The sequence below is a fragment of the Dicentrarchus labrax genome, unplaced genomic scaffold (assembly GCF_905237075.1).
Source record: "Dicentrarchus labrax unplaced genomic scaffold, dlabrax2021, whole genome shotgun sequence".
NCBI classification, from domain to species: domain Eukaryota; kingdom Metazoa; phylum Chordata; class Actinopteri; family Moronidae; genus Dicentrarchus; species Dicentrarchus labrax.
In genome coordinates this window covers 29,944,652-29,965,739 of record NW_026136705.1, presented here as the reverse complement: position 1 = coordinate 29,965,739, position 21,088 = coordinate 29,944,652, and the positions used below count along the sequence as shown (strand labels likewise).

At 38.6% G+C, this 21,088-nt stretch overlaps 1 protein-coding gene and 7 non-coding genes across 8 annotated transcripts; 7 read left to right on the top strand and 1 right to left on the bottom strand.

Annotated features, from left to right (window-relative positions):
• The first annotated feature begins 109 nt into the window (after nucleotides 1-109).
• trnay-gua (transfer RNA tyrosine (anticodon GUA)) lies at nucleotides 110-198 on the top strand. The gene is given in 2 exon segments: nucleotides 110-146; nucleotides 163-198. It is a non-coding gene; the product is annotated as a tRNA-Tyr (tRNA).
• A 270-nt stretch (nucleotides 199-468) lies between these two features.
• trnay-gua (transfer RNA tyrosine (anticodon GUA)) lies at nucleotides 469-557 on the top strand. The gene is given in 2 exon segments: nucleotides 469-505; nucleotides 522-557. It is a non-coding gene; the product is annotated as a tRNA-Tyr (tRNA).
• Nucleotides 558-831: 274 nt separating this feature from the next.
• On the top strand, nucleotides 832-920 carry trnay-gua (transfer RNA tyrosine (anticodon GUA)). Its single transcript is given in 2 exon segments — nucleotides 832-868; nucleotides 885-920. It is a non-coding gene; the product is annotated as a tRNA-Tyr (tRNA).
• A 1,096-nt stretch (nucleotides 921-2,016) lies between these two features.
• On the top strand, nucleotides 2,017-2,105 carry trnay-gua (transfer RNA tyrosine (anticodon GUA)). The gene is given in 2 exon segments: nucleotides 2,017-2,053; nucleotides 2,070-2,105. It is a non-coding gene; the product is annotated as a tRNA-Tyr (tRNA).
• Nucleotides 2,106-2,355: 250 nt separating this feature from the next.
• trnay-gua (transfer RNA tyrosine (anticodon GUA)) lies at nucleotides 2,356-2,444 on the top strand. Its single transcript is given in 2 exon segments — nucleotides 2,356-2,392; nucleotides 2,409-2,444. It is a non-coding gene; the product is annotated as a tRNA-Tyr (tRNA).
• A 252-nt stretch (nucleotides 2,445-2,696) lies between these two features.
• trnay-gua (transfer RNA tyrosine (anticodon GUA)) lies at nucleotides 2,697-2,785 on the top strand. Its single transcript is given in 2 exon segments — nucleotides 2,697-2,733; nucleotides 2,750-2,785. It is a non-coding gene; the product is annotated as a tRNA-Tyr (tRNA).
• A 249-nt stretch (nucleotides 2,786-3,034) lies between these two features.
• Nucleotides 3,035-3,123, top strand: trnay-gua (transfer RNA tyrosine (anticodon GUA)). Its single transcript is given in 2 exon segments — nucleotides 3,035-3,071; nucleotides 3,088-3,123. It is a non-coding gene; the product is annotated as a tRNA-Tyr (tRNA).
• A 1,763-nt stretch (nucleotides 3,124-4,886) lies between these two features.
• LOC127364040 (hepatocyte cell adhesion molecule-like) lies at nucleotides 4,887-13,716 on the bottom strand. Its single transcript, XM_051401130.1, has 7 exons — nucleotides 13,552-13,716; nucleotides 10,556-10,897; nucleotides 7,863-8,144; nucleotides 7,202-7,295; nucleotides 7,037-7,098; nucleotides 6,870-6,937; nucleotides 4,887-5,612 (listed from the first exon to the last, which is right to left on the bottom strand). Exons 1-7 carry the CDS (start codon nucleotides 13,634-13,636, stop codon nucleotides 5,463-5,465), a joined length of 1,083 nt encoding a protein of 360 aa, XP_051257090.1. The 5' UTR covers nucleotides 13,637-13,716; the 3' UTR covers nucleotides 4,887-5,462.
• Nucleotides 13,717-21,088: the final 7,372 nt, after the last annotated feature.

Here is a 21,088-nt window from a genome sequence, read left to right as displayed (position 1 = left end):
TTAGTACGTTTATTTGAAATTTTCCGCTGTTAAACGAGCATGTTACCACTGGTAGCCATTTTCCATGTTTAGGTAACTGTCATTTCCAGTGGTTTACATCTGTCTTCTCCCTTCGATAGCTCAGTTGGTAGAGCGGAGGACTGTAGGATGTTGATAGCAGGTATCCTTAGGTCGCTGGTTCAATTCCGGCTCGAAGGAGTTAATTATGTTGGTGTCCAATGTTTGTCTCTCCAAATGGCACAGATGCATAAGCGATACTTCCTGAGAGTTTGAGTCCAAGTCACTGCTGGGCTTTTTGGGACACACAAAAAAAATGACTCTTCCTCATCACGAGTACATCAAGGGCCTCAATCTTTACTACGTTTATTTGAAATTTTCCGCTGTTAAACGAGCATGTTCAGACACCACTGGTAGCCATTTTCCATGTTTAGGTCAGTGTCAATTCCAGTGGTTTACTTCTGTCTCCTCCCTTCGATAGCTCAGTTGGTAGAGCGGAGGACTGTAGGCTGTTGATAGCAGGTATCCTTAGGCCGCTGGTTCAATTCCGGCTCGAAGGAGTTAATTATGTTGGTGTCCAATGTTTGTCTCTCCAAATGGCACAGATGCATAAGCGATACTTCCTCAGAGTTTGAGTCCAAGTCACTGCTGGGCTTTTTGGGACACACAAAAAAAAAAGACTCTTCCTCATCACGAGTACATCAAGTGCCTCAATCTTTACTACGTTTATTTGAAATTTTCCGCTGTTAAACGAGCATGTTCGTAGACTACCACTGGTAGCCATTTTCCATGTTTAGGTCAGTGTCAATTCCAGTGGTTTACTTCTGTCTCCTCCCTTCGATAGCTCAGTTGGTAGAGCGGAGGACTGTAGGCTGTTGATAGCAGGTATCCTTAGGTCGCTGGTTCAATTTCGGCTCGAAGGAAGTGATTATATTGATGTCAGACAAAATGCATAAGCGACACACCTTCAAAAGTTGTGTTCGATGTCATTGCTTGATTTCTTTAGAAAGAAAAAAAAGCTCTTCCAAATCCCGTGGTACCGCAAGTGCTTTAGTACACTTATCTGAAATTCACGTCTGTGAAACATGTATGGAGACTAAATGTTTGTCTCTCTAAATCTTCCAGATATGTAAGCCATACTTCTTCAGAGGATCAGTTTGGTATCATTGCTTGATTTTTTCGAGGGAAAAAAACAACCTCTTCCTTGTCTCGTGGTACAAGTGCCACAGTTTTTCTTTAAAGTTTAAGTTCGATGTCATTGCTTCATTTAATTGGACGGAGAAAAAAAAGCTCTTCCTCTTCCTGTCGTACAGCAGCTGCCTCAATCTTTAGCACGTTTATTTGGAATTCATCGTTGTTAACGTAGACCCACATTGGTAGCCATTTTCCATGTTTAGGTAACTGTCATTTCCAGTGGTTTACACCTGTCTGCTCCCTTCGATAGCTCAGTTGGTAGAGCGGAGGACTGTAGGATGTTGATAGCAGGTATCCTTAGGCCGCGAAGGATGTGATATCTTGATATCAGATGTTTGTCTGTCCAAATCAGACAAAACCATGCACACATCTTCAAAGGTTGCTTTGATGTCATTGCTTATTTGTTTAGAAAGAAAAAAAGCCTTCCAAATCCCGTGGTACCGCAAGTGCTTTAGTACACATCTGAAATTCACATCAGTGAAACATGTATGGAGACTAAATGTTTGTCTCTCTAAATCTTCCAGATATGTAAGCCATACTTCTTCAGAGGATCAGTTTGATATCATTGCTTGATTTTTTCGAGGGAAAAACAACCCTCCTGTCCCGTGGTACAAGTGCCACAGTTTTCTTTAAAGTTTAAGTTCGATGTCATTGCTTCATTTAATCGGACGGAAAAAAAAGATCTTCCTCTTCCCGTCGTACAGCAGCTGCCTCAATCTTTAGCACGTTTATTTGGAATTCATCGTTGTTAACGTAGACCAACATTGGTAGCCATTTTCCATGTTTAGGTAACTGTCATTTCCAGTGGTTTACCTCTGTCTGCTCCCTTCGATAGCTCAGTTGGTAGAGCGGAGGACTGTAGGATGTTGATAGCAGGTATCCTTAGGTCGCTGGTTCAATTCCGGCTCGAAGGAGTTAATTATATTGGTGTCCAATGTTTGTCTCTGAAAATCAATACATCCTCAGAGATTGAGTTCGATGTAACTGTTTGATTGCTTTCAGACAGAAAAAAAAAATTGTTATTCTACATCCTGTTGTACAAAAAGGGCCTCAGTCTTTAGTACATTTATTTGAAATGTTCCGCTGTTAAACGAGCATGTTACCACTGGTAGCCATTTTCCATGTTTAGGTAAATGTCATTTCCAGTGGTTTACTTCTGCTCACCCTTCGATAGCTCAGTTGGTAGAGCGGAGGACTGTAGGATGTTGATAGCAGGTATCCTTAGGTCGCTGGTTCAATTCCGGCTCGAAGGAAGTGATTATATTGGTGTCCAATGTTTGTCTCTGAAAATCAATACATCCTCAGAGATTGAGTTCGATGTCACTATTTGATTGCTTTCAGACAGAAAAAAAAAAATGTTATTCTACATCCTGTTGTACAAAAAGGGCCTCAATCTTTAGTACGTTTATTTGAAATTTTCCGCTGTTAAACGAGCATGTTACCACTGGTAGCCATTTTCCATGTTTAGGTAACTGTCATTTCCAGTGGTTTACTTCTGTCTGCTCCCTTCGATAGCTCAGTTGGTCGAGCGGAGGACTGTAGGATGTTGATAGCAGGTATCCTTAGGTCGCTGGTTCAATTCCAGCTCGAAGGAAGTGATTATATTGGTGTCCAATGTTTGTCTCTGAAAATCAATACATCCTCAGAGATTGAGTTCGATGTCACTGTTTGATTGCTTTCAGACAGAAAAAAAATGTTGTTCAACATCCTGTTGTACAAAAAGGGCCTCAATCTTTAGTACGTTTATTTGAAATTTTCCGCTGTTAAACGAGCATGTTACCACTGGTAGCCATTTTCCATGTTTAGGTAACTGTCATTTCCAGTGGTTTACTTCTGTCTGCTCCCTTCGATAGCTCAGTTGGTCGAGCGGAGGACTGTAGGATGTTGATAGCAGGTATCCTTAGGTCGCTGGTTCAATTCCGGCTCGAAGGAGTTAGTTATGTTGGTGTCCAATGTTTGTCTCTCCAAATGGCACAGATGCATAAGCGATACTTCCTGAGAGTTTGAGTCCGATGTCACTGCTGGGTTTTTTCGGACACACAACAAAAAAAGACTCTTCCTCATCACGAGTACATCAAGTGCCTCAATCTTTAGTACGTTTATTTGAAGTTTTCCGCTGTTAAACGAGCATGTTCGTAGACTACCACTGGTAGCCATTTTCCATGTTTAGGTCACTGTCAATTCCAGTGGTTTACCTCAATACTCTCAAACATCACCTGACTATCCATAGAGAGGCCTGTTGTCATTCATAAGAACAAGGTGGTTTGCAAGTGTGAAGTGAGGGAAAGCCCAAGAGCCCGGTGTGCCCCCAGCAAATAAGCATCCTCAGATGGTAAAATCTCAGGGTTAGCTGCGTGGGAGCCTCATGTATTTATCACAAAATTTCACCAGGTTTTATAATGTTGCGTCTGCAATGCGGTTTGGCTCCATGAGTCATGTCTTCAGAGTGCGTTTCTTGCCCAATGTTTTTTACTTTCATATTTTGTGCTTAAAAAGGTACAAAACCGTGTGTTTCTCTGCTTAAAATCTCCGCCAACCTGCTTCTGACTTACTGATGTCTGGCCTGCTGCCACAGAGTTGATGTTGTGGAATTGTCTGTAGCGGGCATAATCAGCTCTGTGTCCGGTAGAATTTGGGGGGGTTATGGTGTTGTCCTTCATGTTGGCTGTACAGACTTTCTCGGGTATGAGACCTTTAGGTTTTTGTATGTTGGGCCCAGGGCAGAGAAAGGAATCACTATTGGCTGAAGTTTTATGGTTAATTTAAATGATTTGAATGATTGTGAGTCAAGATGCATGTAAAGACTGAAGGAGTACAGTAGAAATATTACAAGAAACATTCTTTTGAGTTTTGAGAATTTCACATTTTATTAAAGTTTGTATAAAATCTAAATACCATGGCCCCTTCACCAACATGGCATTGTCCAAAGGTGTAGTGCTTTTTGTTTAAGTACCGGAGCGCACCTAAGACATACATTAAGTTGTGGCTAATTTCAAAGGCTAAACAACTAGCTAAATAGTATTAGTTAATACCATGGAGGCAGTGGGTTTAATTTGGGTGGCATTATGCAATATAGTATAAACAAGCAGTTTGTGTTTTGAATGATTTCACTTACTTGTGCAGAGCAAATTAAGCCGCATTCAGAACATCCATTCTGAGGAAGAGTTTCAGTGCATGCAGAGGACAAGCTCGTCTAATACAGGCTGTGAAAAACGTAGCTGAGCAAGCTTTCATGTTCTGCAGGCGTTCTAGAGTGGAAGGTTTTCTTGCATCTTAACTCAGTACATGAGTCGATGTCATGAATCAATCAACTAAAGGTCCACTGTGTACTGTAGGATTTAGTGGCATCTAGTGGCAAAGTTGCAGAACGCAACCAACTGAATACCATTCGCCTTTCAAGTAAAACACTGTAGAAACATGGTGGACTCTGTAGAAGAAGACCTTCTAAATGTTACACTCCTGGACCTTTAAATGTCAATATGATGATTTTGGGTCTCTTGAATGCCATATGCTTCAGTGATGACTGGATCTTTAAGCCTTTAAAAATAATTTAAAGGAATTTTAAGATTATGCAAATTGCGATTATTCTATTTCCTCGTTCGGGTGTGCTCCGGCAGCACTACCCCTTTGGCTTTTTCCTTCTTCTCATTGAAAATGCTATTAAATCACGTAGAAGAACTAAAGTAAACAAAATATTACAAAGTAAAACTGCTAGATTTTATTTAACACTTCAGAAAACATCACACGTATCACTGTAACAGAGTAGAATTTCTGAGCGTGATTTTTACAAACTTTATATATATTTTTTAACATTAACAAACAACAAACCCTCGTCCTGTTTGGTGATGATTTTTGAATTAAAAAAAAAAAGCGTGAAGAGAAGGATCTTTATCACACTACAGTTTGACAATTGCATCTTACCGACCCCACCTCAGCTTAATGCAGACTTCATGCCATTTCCCAAATTTGGGCTTTCGTAGTTCCAGTAACCGACAATGATGGTGGTAAGTTGTAAATAGAGGCTTCAAAGCTGTTTAAACACTGCCTTGGTATTTCTCTTACATTTTTCAACTTATATTTAAGTTACAGTTTCCTTTAATAAAAACAGATCAAGGCAGTAATGACATTACTGTAAAACCCCAGGAAATAGTTTTGAGATCTTTCTCAAACTCCGGGTGGATGTGCAGGAAGTTGCAGAGTCGGGAGCGGTATACGGTAGCACGTCTGACTTTCCACTTGCCGCGATGCGTTGAGTTAAAACCGATGAGCTTTCAGGTGTACCTGTGGGAGGACCGGGCAGGGGACCCATTAGACTGAGAACCAGTGTATTTGGGGGAACCGTGAACTGTGTAACACGGCGGGTTGTCAAGTTCAGAAGGAGATCCAATGCTGTTGCTGGATGAGTCGTCCATGGAAGGATCCTGCAAAACAAGAACACTTTAGCCCAGATCCTTTTAGTAAAACAGTATTTATAATGTGGAAAAGCCTCCTAGATTCCCTGATATGAACACTCATCGGCCTGTCAGGCTTAAAAATATATTAACGTTCTTTCAGCTCTGAGGAACGTCTGCAAGGTATTCCTTTCAGACTGTGTACAGCCCCAGCAAACTCCAGTAATAATGCAAGGCAACGATTACGATGAACTCAAGTATCCCTTCATCAACACCAACATTAATAATAGTAATTTTTTTCAGATTTTCTGAATAATTTTGTTTTCTGTTTTTCGGACTAATTTTTTTTCTGAGTTTAGAGAGCATTTGAAACAATAGACCCATTCATTCCTTTATTGAGAGCTCGATTTAACGGAAACAAACATGACCGGCTTGTTTAGTTCAATCACGTTATACTTTGATCTGGGTTTAAGACACTGGGAGATAGTCCTGTCTTTAAGTCATATAGATGGTATTATCATTAGTTTGTCAACTCTACGCAGGAACCTGAGGACTTTGCAGTTGTTCAGAAGGAAAGCCCATTCAGATCTGCTAGACATAGCAATGTATACATAAATAAATTAAAAAATTACTCACTTTTTTCAAGTGAATGCAATACGCTTCCGTACAAACGGGATGTTATTTAACTGTTATTCAAATAAAAATGGATTATTTTGATCTGCAATCTATAAACGATGATCACAAGAGCCAATCAGCTGACGCATTTATTTTATTTCACAGGAAAGTTAGTCAGTCTTTGACACGTGTAGATCTACTTGGGCAGGATGCTGAGTATATTAACACACGAGGACTTGTTTTAGCATTTTGCATTCGTACTACTACTACAAGGAGTGACAGGGAGCTGGACGTTACAACTATTTATTGATTACTTTTAATGATTTTTTCCAAAGTTTATCACTTTTAGCTAGCCCTTTCATCTCCTTAGCTCGCTCGCTTAGCTTAGCTCTCAATTGCTGTAACATCTAAATGAATTGTTCACAATCTCTCCATGTACCCTACGGCAACAGCAGAATTACCCTGTTGGGTACAAGAACCCCTGATTGGGAATCACTGATGTATGGCAAAAATTAAGTCCTTAAAGCACTCGCTGCCGCTCATTAAACTACGAGCACTCAGTACTAATTAATAATAGCCTCCAGGGGACGCTAGCATTGCTTGATCTCTAGTCTCGCTACCTTTTGTGAGTCACAGAATGTAATAAAATCACAGTGATAATGAGATAAATACCTTTTGCTGCAGGATGTAAAGTGAAGTTACTGCATTTATTCCATTATGCTCTTTTGGAAGCAAGTCATCTGTGGCAAAGCACAAAACATTGGGCTGTCATTAACACACATTTCTCAAGGGATTATTCCAATACAGTGGAATATTAATTCAGTTTAACAATACTATACCCGTGTGACTGATTGGTGAGTGATGGAACCTGGAGAGAGGCTTTCTAGGTGGATGTTTTGGCCTAATAAAGACAAAATGGCATCAGTTCATCGATGTTATGTAATAATGCCTTTCTAAAATCAGTCTTGTTAGATTTGATTAAAATAGCTATTAGAAATTCTTACTTTTTGGAAGGCGTCCAGCAGGCACATACTGTTACCAAGGTGATGAGGAGGAAGATGCCTCCAGTGGAAAGAATAATATAGAGGGAACTTCTTCCTGGTAGGATATGCAAAATTACAGTTAACAAACATTAACAGTGGACAGAACAACACAAGAACATACAGCAAAGTCATTTAAAGTGTATTATTGTTCAATATATATTTGCAAAATCTGGAAGTCAAGTTTTTTTTTAACTCAACTCTTGTGTCTCGAGTTGTGCTTTTGAGTCCTATTTCCTGGTTTAGTTATAACAATCATGTAAAATATCTGAATATCTTTGGTGCACACATTCATGTCCACCTCAGAATGAAGTGTAATCAGTGATGATCCCTTAACTTTTTATTTAAAAGTGCCGTCATGAGGGCAGTACATTCAGTTAGTGTCACCCATGTGACACATGACTCGTGGGTGGATGACTTTCTTTTAAACTGAGCCACTGCCCAACAAAGTGTTTGTGCTGCAGTAACTATTAATTACGTCAAAGAAACTACTTTTTCAAAAGATAATGACTTTGAGTTCTTGTTGAATTGTTGCTAAAATATGAATGTTTTATTGTTTTTTGACTATCAGATCTAAGATCATTTAACTCTTGTCGGCACTGCAACCGATAACTATATCACTTACTGTATACGGTCAGCCTGATGGGTAGACTTGTCATATTGCCCACAGGATTCTCCACCATGCATGTGTAGACGTCATCATCTGCCATCAGCACCCGAGTGATGGTCAAGAACTTCTGGTCAGTCGACAAGACGAACCTCGTCACGTTGGTCAGTGGCTTTCCACCTTTGAACCACCTGTACGTAGTCCTGGTTCCATTGTCATGGGAGCAGTTGAGGACGACGTTTTCGCTGAGCTCCAGGACCGATGAAGACTCCATGTTGATATAGGGCCTGGATATAGACTCTGTGAAAGGTCAAAAAACAACAGTAAAGACTCCATGTGTGATGCAGGATGTATGGTTACCCTGAGGCATACCGGCCAACATTGTGGTTTCATAGTAGGGAAGGGAGTCAACCCAACTGACAAAGGCTCGCCGAAACGCGTCAGAATTTGTTTGTGTGTCTAATTTGACAATGTCATGACAATAAAGGCATTTCAATTGTTTAAAAGAAAGTGCCTTGGTGTTGTATTGTCCAGGAAGAGCTCCTACCAAAACCTGCAGCTAGTTTAAAAAATTAAAAGTTGCCATTTTACAGTTCTTTCTTGTGGAAAACTAATAGATATGCTGTTTCTAAACCACTGTATGAAGCAGATTTATGAGCTGCAATTTCTTGCTACTCATTGCACAACATATACGCAGATACCAGTTTATCTGTAATAAGCTCTTATCAGCCAATAATATTGGACTGTTTTTATCGGTTGAGCTTTAGATTGGAGTGCTATGAATATTTATAAAGACTTGGGAAGAGCGGGTACATCATTATCTGTATCTCGACCAACTGAATGATTGTATTTGTATCCATACTTGGAATGGATGGGATTTAAAACTGGAGTGGACGGGACTAACCGGAAGTTGTTAATGTAAGCCTGAAATTTATATGGGTAGATTTGGATACTCCTTTGGCCGAGTACTCGTTCAACGCTAATAAAGTCTATGGCATATATCGCAATGTTTTGCAAGTTGAAAGTAAGTTTCAAGTCTTGATACTCAAGTTCCAGGTCTGAAACTACCACTGAACTTGTAGTATTGTTGTTATTGTTGTTGTTGATAATGTTATTAAGGTAATAAGTTTTGGAAGATTCTTGACACTTGCTGATGGAAACATTGAAATAATTGTACATGGCTCTTAAGTTTTAGGGCATCGGTTGGCAGAGGATTGCATTCTCAGCAGTGGAGTAGGACGAAATGTTCTCCCTGACAGAGATTGGCTCCGGTGGAACATTGTTGCTCCCTCCTACTCTTCTTCAGGATACAGGTGACCTTCACATAGGCCTCTTTGTGGGCAGGGGTGATGCCATTCTTTCATTATCACTGAGCTGAAATACATTAGGGAGCATTTTCCTCTTAACATTCTTGCCTGTGAAAAGATGTCAATTTGAGATCTGTCCCTGTTGAGTCCCTCCAGTCTTTTTTTGTCTGGGGCAGGCCTGTACTCCTCCAACAAGTGACTGTGGTCACCTCAGTCGTATTGTAATGCCAGCCAGTGCTGCTTCCCACACAATAGCTAGTAATGTAGATCATAAACACACACACAAGCACACATACCCATAGAATAATTTTCGATCCTTAGATCCTAACTATCCTTTTTTCTTACCTGCTATGGTCGGAAATATTTAACCTGCTCCGGCACAGAGTTGGTTTGTGCCTGTTGGACGTAGTTTCCCCTTCATTTCAATTTGGCAAATATAATGATACAGCACTCATGCTGACTTGATTTGACGCCTGTGTGCAGCAAGTAAACTACCGCCTGTACAAACAGCATCATAAACAATATAGACTAAAAAACATATCATAGCTGCTTGTAGTGGCTGAATCCAGATAGAAACTGTAAAGTTCTGTTTGCTAAGAACAGAAAGTTTACACCATCATCTCCACCACCTGCTGCTCTCTGATTATCAGCTGATTCATTCTTAATCATACCTATAGCCTCATATGCCGCCTGCACTTCACTTCATGCTACTTATCAAGCAACATGGATTCTAGAGACCTCATGTTATTCCTGGCATAACTCCATTGTCCTACAACCTGAACAGAAGCCTGATCATCCAAAGACAAAACGCCGTACCTGCCAACACTCAAGGTCGTCTCTCCTGGGAAAGTCCCATAATTTGCAGGCCCTCAAACTTTAATATGAATAATATTTACTTTGTCCAGAATTTTGCTGGCATCACCAAAGTTGTCTTTGAAACACAATCCACACACTACTTCAGTCCATCTGTCACTTGGCAACCCACAAACATTTCAGCCTTTTGGGGGGAAATGTGTGTTTGCTGTGCCACTTCTGAATCAGAAGAGAATAAATCATTATTTTACATTTGATGGATCAAGGTTAGCAGCTTCCTTCTGCTTCCCATCTTTGGGCAAAGCTTAGATAAACATGTCCTTGATCTATCTCTGTACTTCCACTCACTAAAGGTAAGCAGCAGAGATATCTTAGTGTTAGCACAAGAAATCAAACTAATAAGTATCTCTGAAAGCTGCCATCATCCACACTCATATTCTGAGCATAGAGCAGTGGATTGCAAGTTTGCAGGATCTCATGGACTATCAAAGCTTTTTCTCTGAGCATGGAGAAGAAACCCAACAAGTTGGAGTCTGTGTGATTGTACCCGAACATTAACTTTAACATACAATAGACCGTATGTCCTCCTACCATCCACAGTGAGTGTGATGCTGCCCTCTCCTGTAAAGGTATCGTCTGTGATGGAGATCTCCACGTCATAAGTTCCGTCATCAGAGAGTCTGAGGTTGTGGAGAAGCAGAGTCCCGTTCTCAAATACCAGGATGCGGTCACGATAGTCAGGCCTCAGGGTCCCGATGATGTCAGTTCCAATCGACTGGACGACAGTGACATCCTTTTCCCTCTTGAGCTGCCACTTGATGACTGGCAGGTCGACGCTGAAACTAGTGTAGCGGACTGACAGAAGGGCCTCCCCTCCTACTGTGCCTCTAATGAGAGTGTTGGGGATAGTCATATTCACTGCCAGAACCCCACCTGTAGAGAAACAAACTGAGTTTTAACCTCATGTTGTGATTGGCTGATAGGCATTTTGTTGAATGTTAATACCCAATGACACATCAATGCTTCCCTACGAGTAGTACAAGTCAATACAGGAAAGTCCCAAGTCAAACTAAACTAAACTTTGAGCTTCGAGTCCTAAACAAGTCATTATGCGCTCTTCACCAAATGTAATGCCAAACAGAGAAATAATATGTTAAATCATGATCTGTTTCGGGTTCATACTTTTATATAGGAGGTCTGTTGGAATAGGTTTACATGCTTTAATGTTCAAAAAACACATATTTTTTCTAATACATATATATTGCTTTACTCCAAAAATGAATCTCAAGAAAATAAAAAAGTCTTTTTTTTGTTTAAACAAGAAAAATAATCTTGTCAAGCATGTTTTGCATTAGAAAAGTATTATGGCTTTAAGAAAATATATCTAACTTTGTCTCAATAAGATATTACACCTAATATTGAGTTCAATTTAACCAGTTACAACAATGGTTTCCATAATATCCCAGCAGAGGAACCAGATTATTGTCCTTATTTTAAGAGTAAGACCACTTGCACAACTTCTCAGTTTAAGAGAAAGCCGTCTGGTCCCATTGTTGGAAATTAAGCAACTGTTTAGATTTTCATTGTTTTAATAAGAAAAAATAAATGCTTCTGGTGTCTATTTTTTATTTATTTATCTGAGATTAAGGTACAAAGTGTTAATTTCAGTTCAATAAAGTTACCAAAACACTAAGAAAGTCTATCTTAAATTACTGAGTCTTCAATGCTTGTAATAAGCAAACGTTGGCATTTTCTCTAGTTTTAAAGTTCATTAAAGCCTTTATTTTTATGCTAGTTTTAAGAATTGTAGCCTGGCAAAGGTCTTACCCCATTTGCAAAATGTTTTTGCTCAATACAAGAAAATTTGAATAGATTTAAGAATATTTGGCTTTGGTTTCTTGAAGGGCTGTTTCTCAGTGCATCTTAAAAACCTGAACTATCCCTTTAACTATCATATTCATAAATCTGCAGGAACTATGTTTGTGGCATGTTCAATTACACAACCAACATGACTTAATAATAATATAATAATAATAATTAATACTGCTCCAACCCCGGACACGATGTTAACATTGGACAATTCTGGAAACTTGCACATGTTTTCACATTCAGAAATGTAAAGATTATTTATTTCTTTAATATCTGCACATGGCAAATAACAAACATTAACTTTCAGCCCTCAGTGGGTTCAGGAAGCTCCACACTCTTACATTCCACATAAAGGACACACCACTTCTTGCATTGGCACTGCTTGTTGGCATTAGACATAATGCATTGTGCACTCTGGAAACATCCAATATGAATGCAATGTAAGGATACTGGGCTGTCTTTTGTGATAGCTTTACGAATAATTAAGAATTTCTTGCATACAGGTATTATTAGTCACTGAGAACATAGTTATCTATAGTATCTATAGTGAATGATAAAGTAGTAAGCTGAAGGCTAGTGTGGGCATCACGCCCCATCACTGCTGTATACTGGAGCCAGTTTGCATGGCCCATCCACATTACCATGGTAACAGCTGTCAGTCCTCGGGATGGGCCAGCATGAGCCAACAAAAGTGGGGATTGTTTGTTCAAATTTCCTTGTTGGCAGTTCATGAAAAGAGCACTGGGGATCAATCCAGATGCCATGCTAGCTCTGCAGAAACAGAGCAGCTCAGTGACTCTGCTGCTAGCCACAACAATAGCAGGACAGTGATGAGACACAGCTGAAAATAACTAAACATCTGAAAACACTGGTTCTGGTACAGCCTGTAGGCACAATTACTGTATTACTTACAAAGGGTGGGCACAGGACTGTAAAAGCACCCACACAGTCTGATGCAATCCAATACCCCAACAACAAATGCAACCTTTGTGATGTCTGTAATGTTCTCAGAGTGTTGTCAGCTTAACTCTTTTCTGGTGCCATAATCTGTTGTAACATGTTATAATATTATGCATCGAACAGAGCAAAGTATTTCATGAGACTGGTGCGTAGGATGAGTAGGATTGATTCGTTATTGCAACAGTATTATGTATAATATGGAACCATAAGCTTCGTATCATACTGTGTTAAACTCTGTAGATTTATATTTATGTTAAGTATTCAACTTTAAAATCATTCTGGATAGTTGCAAACACTTTTAAAGTTGCATACTTAATCACCCTGGATGGTGATTTTAAAGTTGCATACTCAACATAGCTTAGCCCCTGTTGTTGGTATTTTCCTCCAGTCCCTCAGCTAGTATTGTGAAAGCACAGCTGTCTCAGTTATTTTAAAATCTACTAAGAATTTGAAGTTTTTATTGTTAAAATCTAGTGGGAGGATCCTCTGATTGTTTCATCCAGTAATTAGTAAGGAGTAAAGAGTTATTACTAAATCATATATGCAGTTACTCCCTCATACTGAAACAAACTGACCCACAAAATACAAATCAGACTTCATTAATCATCTTTTAGTTACTTTACAAAATCTTTCAGGCAGAGTCCATGAACATGAAAGTGAAACAGACCATTTCTTGGCAAAACAAAACAAAACAAAACAACAAAAAAATCTGTTTATATCTGCAATTTTTAAATTCTTACTTAGAAAATGTGACCTACCTGAATTGAAGGAACCGAGACACATGAGCAATAAAATCTGGGAAATTATTTTGGCTTTTGAAGGAGCCTCCTTCTCTGCCTTCATCTTGGGACTCAAGCTTTGTTTTCGTCCCAGACGAGCAGCATGATTTGTGACACTGGGCAGGACGGAGAACACAGTCGCTCATTCAGGCTCTGCTGGGACTGAGTACATGTTGTTCTCGAAAAAGCCAATGTAGAAGCAGGACAAAAGTGTGTGTGTGTCTGGGTGTCTGTTTTGTACAGTTAGTTATCTTTAGGTTTGAATAATTATTATTATAATAACGTCACATCTTCATAAATATAGATAATCCCAATTAATCAGTCAGCTGATTAACTGATTATCTGGCATTTTGAGTTAGTTTCCAGCCCTGCACCATAACTCTCATGCATCCTGCTGTAAACGTTGTCTAAATGTTCCTCAGTTACCATCGTCTTTTCTAAATGTTAACACAGTTAATAAAGATAAAGTGTATTCTGCACAAACTTTATATTTCGTGTCCTCAACCAGCTCAGTCTTCGTTATAGCTGCACTCTCTCAGTGGGAGAAGACTGTGGGAATAAGAGCCAAACCGGTTCAATAATTAAGCTTTCTCACTAAAAATAAAGTAAAAATGTAAAGGGCAGAAGTGTTGTCGTTCAACAGCATTATTATACATATATAATGCTGAAGATCTGAAACCTGCTGGTGGAAATAAAGGAACAGTCGGGGTCACCAGTAAGATTCATCCTCTGGAGACCACAAATGTCTGTACAAATACTCTAATCTATCTAATAGTTGTTGAGGTATTTCAGTCTGGGTCAAAGTGGTATCCTGACCAATACTGATCAATAAGCACACACACGCTGACTTGGCTCGACTCGGTTTGACTCTGCAGTTCAGGGACTGGTCGAGAGAGCACAAGATAGAATGAAGAGAGGGAGCAGCGTTGACGACAACAAAGCATGTTATTTTCTAAATTGTTTCACGGCGGTTACGTTCTAAAGCACAAATAGTATAGTGCAGTATGAAAACTTTATTATGGAAGAATAGGTGATAATTTGTTGATACTCATTTAGTTTCCTATAAATTCTTCACAATAAAAGTCCCCTGATATTACTTATACTTTCATTGTGAAGCAGCAAAATTAGGAAATGTTTGGTTTTCATCAGCAGTAACTTACAGTTTTTTCCAATTGCTAAAACAGAAAATATCTATATATATATATATATATATATATATATATATATAAAGACCTGTAGTCTTTTTATAGTGCTTACTTCCTGATTGAAGTGGTAACAATTAACTATTGAGGTATTTGGTCAGGTGGCACATAAATTGGCCAATTAGCTCATGTAGTGTCATTTTGAATGGCAGTATTTTGAAATGCCAAACATGTGACTTTATGTCAGATTGTTGTGTCTTTTGCAGAGAACCGTGTTCACTGCATTTAAAAAGTGTCATTTTGAATTGCAAAATGTGTGTAAAGCAGAAAATGTGTTGAGAGTTTTGGAGACTTGAAAGGAGGTTTTGCTCTCTGTGTGTCAGTTTAAATAATTGTGCTATGCATGTCATTTGAGTGTGTTAGCAACTGGAAAAAACTGTAACACAAGTCTTATAACGGCTGAAAGCAGTAAAATGAAGCAAATATATAAAGGTACAAGATGGAGAGACACTAAACTTCAAACCACAGAGATTCAGTTAGAAGCTACAAAAGTACTGAAACACTTTTAAAGACACAAACGAGTTAAGAGTCAGAAATCGTGCATATTTTCTTGAGGGGAAGATTGGCCGCGGTCAGCGAGACAATGTCATTATGTAGTCTTACTCTAAAGTGTTTGACATTATCGTTCATAAAAACAACCTGAGGGCAGCCAGGAGACTGAGAAACATCTGATATCAAACATTGTACGCTTGTTTTATAAGAATCTTTTGAGATGTGACTTCCTGACTTTCAGTGGATAACACCCGCCTGTTCAAATATATATATTTATTTTATTGGTTTAATTTAGCAGAGAGAGTGCACATTAATAAAACATTTAAAGCCAAGAGGCACCTGGACAGATATTACAAAGTCAACCTAAAAATAGAATATATAATTACAATTAAAAGTAATTCAATCAGAAATATTTTATCATTATTAATAATAATAATAATTTGTATGTTACAGTTGTTTAAGGTCTTTACAAGACATTAATGAAACAGAAATCATAATAAAAATCATTGTAAGAAAATTCAAATGTGTATTATATATAACTTCTAACAATATATATATTATTATTATTATTATATAAAATATAAAAATAGAAAGATACAGTAAAAGTCTAAAGTATGTACATTATAATACAATATATATATAAATAAATGTATGCTACAATATATGACAGAAGAGTAATGAATAATGTATAAATAGTCATAATTGATAATTAATCACAGTATAATTGATCATTTATTAGCATGCACCATTAATAATAACAAATAAAGTATTAATATTAATGGCAGCTTTATTCTGGACATACTATTTAAAAAACAAACAACACAGACGCTCGTAGTTCAAGAGCAGACACATAAAACAATAAAATTATGAATATTGGTAATAACATGGATTATATTACGCAATATCTCACACACACACACACACACACACACACACACACACACATTCTAAAGCCTAATTTGCATATTCCGGAAAAATTTGCTTTAAACTGGTCGATGACAACTCGCAATGGAAGGTTCCGTGTTCCGTGCTTTAGACCTTCAGAACTCACTGTGCGTAACACTCACAAAGATACAAGCGTTGCATCTGCATTCACTCGTTTATCCAGTTTTATTGCATTTTAAACCCATTTTATCTTCATCATGGTGAAAGAATCTCCCCAGAAGATCAAGACTCGCCGTTCTCCGGCCCTCAAGAGGAATCTGGGTAAGTTAGAGATCCGGTTGTCCCAATCCGGTTATCAGGTAGAGACTTTAAGGGGCGTCTATGAGACAGTTTCATCCTGTGATTGACTACAATATGAATAAATGTTTAAACTTTGACTATGTTACACATTGTTAGATAAGTTCCACAATTCAATCGTTCATTTTACAGAAACCATCAGGCACCAAAGTATCAGATAATCAAATGAATCGATATGGTATTCAACAAGTAATATTTGTACTGTTTTAAATGAAATTGATTTTCCGTCTTTGCTGATTAAGAGTTTTGTGCTAAGAAGTATCTGTTATTGAGGGCAGAACTGAAGCAATAAAAGCCAAACATAATAATAACAGTCCCTCGAGGTGGAGTTAGTAGATAGAGACTTTAAGGCGTCTGTGAGACGGTTTCATCCTGTGACTGACTACAATACACAACTAATTGATGTTTCTTTATGTTTTCTTATTTGTAGAGAGCACTAACGGCAGCACAAGTGCAGAGTCTGAGAATGATGGCAGGACCCCGAGAACTAAAAGGAAGGCCAGTCCTGAGAAGAAGGCGCCCAGGAAGAGGGCAAGGGTGGTTGGATCTGATGCCCAAAACACCTTTAAGGAGGAGGATTTACGCATCAAAATGTTCAAGCGTAAAGTCAGAGAGGACGGAGAGGGTCTGTGTAAGAAGCAGACGAAAAAGCGGAAACACACCCAGGACGACAATGAAACAGCGTCCACCTCAACAGACACTGGAAACAAAGGTCAGATCATTGTGTGAAATTCATGTTGTTCTTTGGATGTGTAAAACCTCTTAAAACCCAACGTGTCGCCTTGAGCGAGTTCTAAGCTGCTTGGATCTCCAACACAAATATAAATGTTTAAACTTTCACCAATATATGTTGCACATCGTTAGATCAGTTCCACAATTCAATCGTTCATTTTACAGAAACCATCAGGCACCAAAGTGTCAGATGATCAAATGAATCAATGTGGTATTCAATAACTAATATTTGTACTGTTTTAAATGAACAATTAGATTTTCCGTCTTTGCTGAGGAAGAGTTTTGTGTAAAAGGAATTAAAGACCAGTTATTAAAGGCAGAACTGAGGAAAATAAAAGCCTAACGCATAATAATAATTGTCCCTTGAGGTCGAGATCTGTTTTTTCTCTCTCTGATAAGGTATCTGAGACAGTTTTGTCCAGTGACTGACTACGATACACAACTAACTGATGTTTCTTTATGTTTTCTTATTTGTAGAGTCTGAGAATGATGGCAGGACCCCGAGAACTAAAAGGAAGGCCAGTCCTGAGAAGAAGGCGCCCAGGAAGAGGGCGAGGGTGGTTGGATCTAATCCCCAAAACACCTTTAAGGAGGAGGATTTACGCATCAAAATGTTCAACCGTAAAGTCAGAGAGGACGGAGAGGGTCTGTGTAAGAAGCAGACGAAAAAGCGGAATCATACCCAGGACGACAATGAAACAGCGTCCACCTCAACAGACACTGGAAACAAAGGTCAGATCATTGTGTGAAATGCATCTCGTTTATTGTCAGTTTGCAGAACTCAAGCTTCAGATTTATTATTACAGAAAGCACAGACATGTTTATCCACTGGGGTTTTGGTAAATTGATCAAAATGGACTTCAGTTCACCAAAAAATAGGATTTCTTTTGTCCAGTTTTGAGATATCTGTCTCTGGCTAATTGAATTTCATTTTCAGTCCTCACAGCACCGACACATTAACTTCTTTCTCCAAAGATTAAAAGTTAAATCTCTTGAATCGATAATTCACTAAACACACTAAGAGCCTAATATCAGAGACAGATAATAATAAATAATATATAATATTAAAATCGTGGACAAACATGCCAATGCAAATAGCATTAGCTTATAGCCAGGGCCAACCATTTGCAAGATGTCTTTAAAACCCCATTGACAAACCTGCAGCAAATGTGAACAAAAACAACTTCTGAATATATTTCCTTACTTTTATTTATGGTTTCCCATTATAAGCACTGTTTGTGTTTAGTTAAACCTCATTTAACTTTACGTTAACTTAACTTGAACTTAAATGACTTAAGTCACAAACGTTTGCAGGCTTGCAACTTTCTTGTAGTCAGGAGCCGAGCAGCTTCGTGGCAGACACAGAAATTAGAAAGATTGGCCATGGAAAATAAGATCCATTAAAGGCAGGGTCTCTAATAGACGCTGGTCTTCAATAGACGGTGGATCTGGATTTCATAGAAGTTCTTTGGATGCGTAAAACCTCTTAAAACCCAACGTGTCGCCTGCTTGGATCGCCAACACAAATTTAAATGTTTAAACTTTCACCAATATATGTTTCACATCGTTAGATCAGTTCCACAATACTATCGTTCTTTTTACAGAAACCATCAGGCACCAAAGTGTCAGATGATCAAATGAATCAATGTGGTATTCAATAACTATTATTTGTACTGTTTTAAATGAACAATTAGATTTTCCGACTACGATACACAACTAACTGATGTTTCTTTATGTTTTCTTATTTGTAGAGTCTAAGAAGGACAACAGGACCCCGAGAACTAAAAGGAAGGCCAGTCCTGAGAAGAAGGCGCCCAGGAAGAGGGCAAGGGTGGTTGGATCTGATCCCCAAAACACCTTTAAGGAGGAGGATTTACGCATCAAAATGTTCAAGCGTAAAGTCAGAGAGGATGGAGAGGGTCTGTGTAAGAAGCAGACGAAAAAGAGGAAACATACCCAGGACGACAATGAAACAGCGTCCACCTCAACAGACACTGGCAGAGGTAAGATCATCGTAAGACCCAAAGTGTCAAATTAATGACTCGTAATTCGACAAGTAATGTTTATACCGTTTTAAATGAACAATTTGATAGTATTTCCCGTATTTGCTGAGAACAATATGCAGTTAAAACAACCAAAGAGATGATAAAATAATACAAAAAGTGTTGAGAAAACACTGAATTTGTCTAAAAAAGAAGCCTATGAAATATTAAAAGTACCTAAAAATATCTGTAAAACTCATCTCGATGCTATAATCACAGGAAATAATCTGCATTGAATACAATATGAAATGTCCTTAAAATATTAGTCAGTTTAAAGTTGAGTTTTTAAGCTTATAACATGAGTCTTTATGCTAAGCTAGGCTAACCACATCTCAAGTCAAACTCACGCTGAGATGGGACCACAACTAACTGATGTTAATGTTTGTTTTCCTCGTCCGTAGAGAGCAGCAGCAACCCGTTAGAAGGCTGCAGTACAGCGCTGGGCGACGTGAGGAGGATGAGCGGTAAGAGGAAGGCCGCCGCTGACGTAGAACAACCAATCAGGAAGAGGAAAAGGATCCCGGACCTGAACGAGAATAAAACTACCAAACGGGACTTGAAAAGAAATTCCCCAAAAGGTCAGTAGGTGGTGATTAAAGCAGGCCTTCTGTTAATGCGGGTTTATATTAAATGTAACATGTGAGATATTAATATTTAATAACATGTAATTGATTCACAGCTGAAGTTAAGATAATATCTGTGTTTGTGTCTGTTTCAGCTCAATATAAGGCCAAATACAAGCAGCAGAAACAGCTCGGGGAAGGAGGCTGCGGAGCCGTGTACGCTGGATATCGCATAGCAGATAAATTACCTGTAAGTGTTACACACACACACACACACACACACACACACACACTGCAATAACAGCCCTTCTAGAAACAAAAACTCTTTAATATAATAAATAAATCTTGTATTGAGCAAATAAATATGCTAATTTAGGACAAAAATCTAACCACCCAAACACTTTAATGGGCCTTAAAAGTAGAAGAAATACAAAAACTTTAAGCAAGTTCTTATTTGTAGCACTTAAAACTAATTTAAGATTAGTTATTAGTTACTTATTACTATTAAAATAAGTATTTTGGTCACTTTATTGAGCTGAATTTGTACCTTATTTTAATTAAAAGATTAATAATTAGCACAAAAAACCCAGAAACATTCTTATTTTTTAGCATTTTTTTGTTAAAACAATATAAAAATCAAACAGCTGCTTCATTTCCAACAACTTTCTCTTAAACTGAGAGGTTGTGTGAGTGGTTTTACTCTTAAAATCAGGACAATAATCTTGTACAGTGTTATATATTATGCAACCATTGTTGTTACTGGAGCTCAATATTAGCTGTAAGATCTTATTAAGACAGTTTTATTTCTATTTTTCATCTAAAAGAAAGGAAACACTAACGCTGTTTGTGTCTTACAGGTTGCTATCAAACACATACCCAAAGACAAAGTCTTCTGCAAACTGGTGGTGAGTATAAACAACCGATTGAATGTGTTATTGATTCATTATCGATGGATCTGTGGAGCTCCTCTTCCTCACCTTTCCCACTCTGCTGTTGGTGTTTCAGGACGACGATGGGAAGCAGCTCTCGGTGGAGGTCGCCGTGATGTTGAAACTGGAGAAGGAAACAACCGGACCGGAGGGATCCACGGCACCGGTGTCCCTGCTGGACTGGTACGACCTGGACCAGGAGCTGATCCTGGTGCTGGAGAGACCGGTCCCCTCCGAAGACCTGCAGGACTACATCGACGACAACGGAGGCTGCCTGCCGGAGGAAGAGGCCAAGGTGAGCTGGAGGATCACAT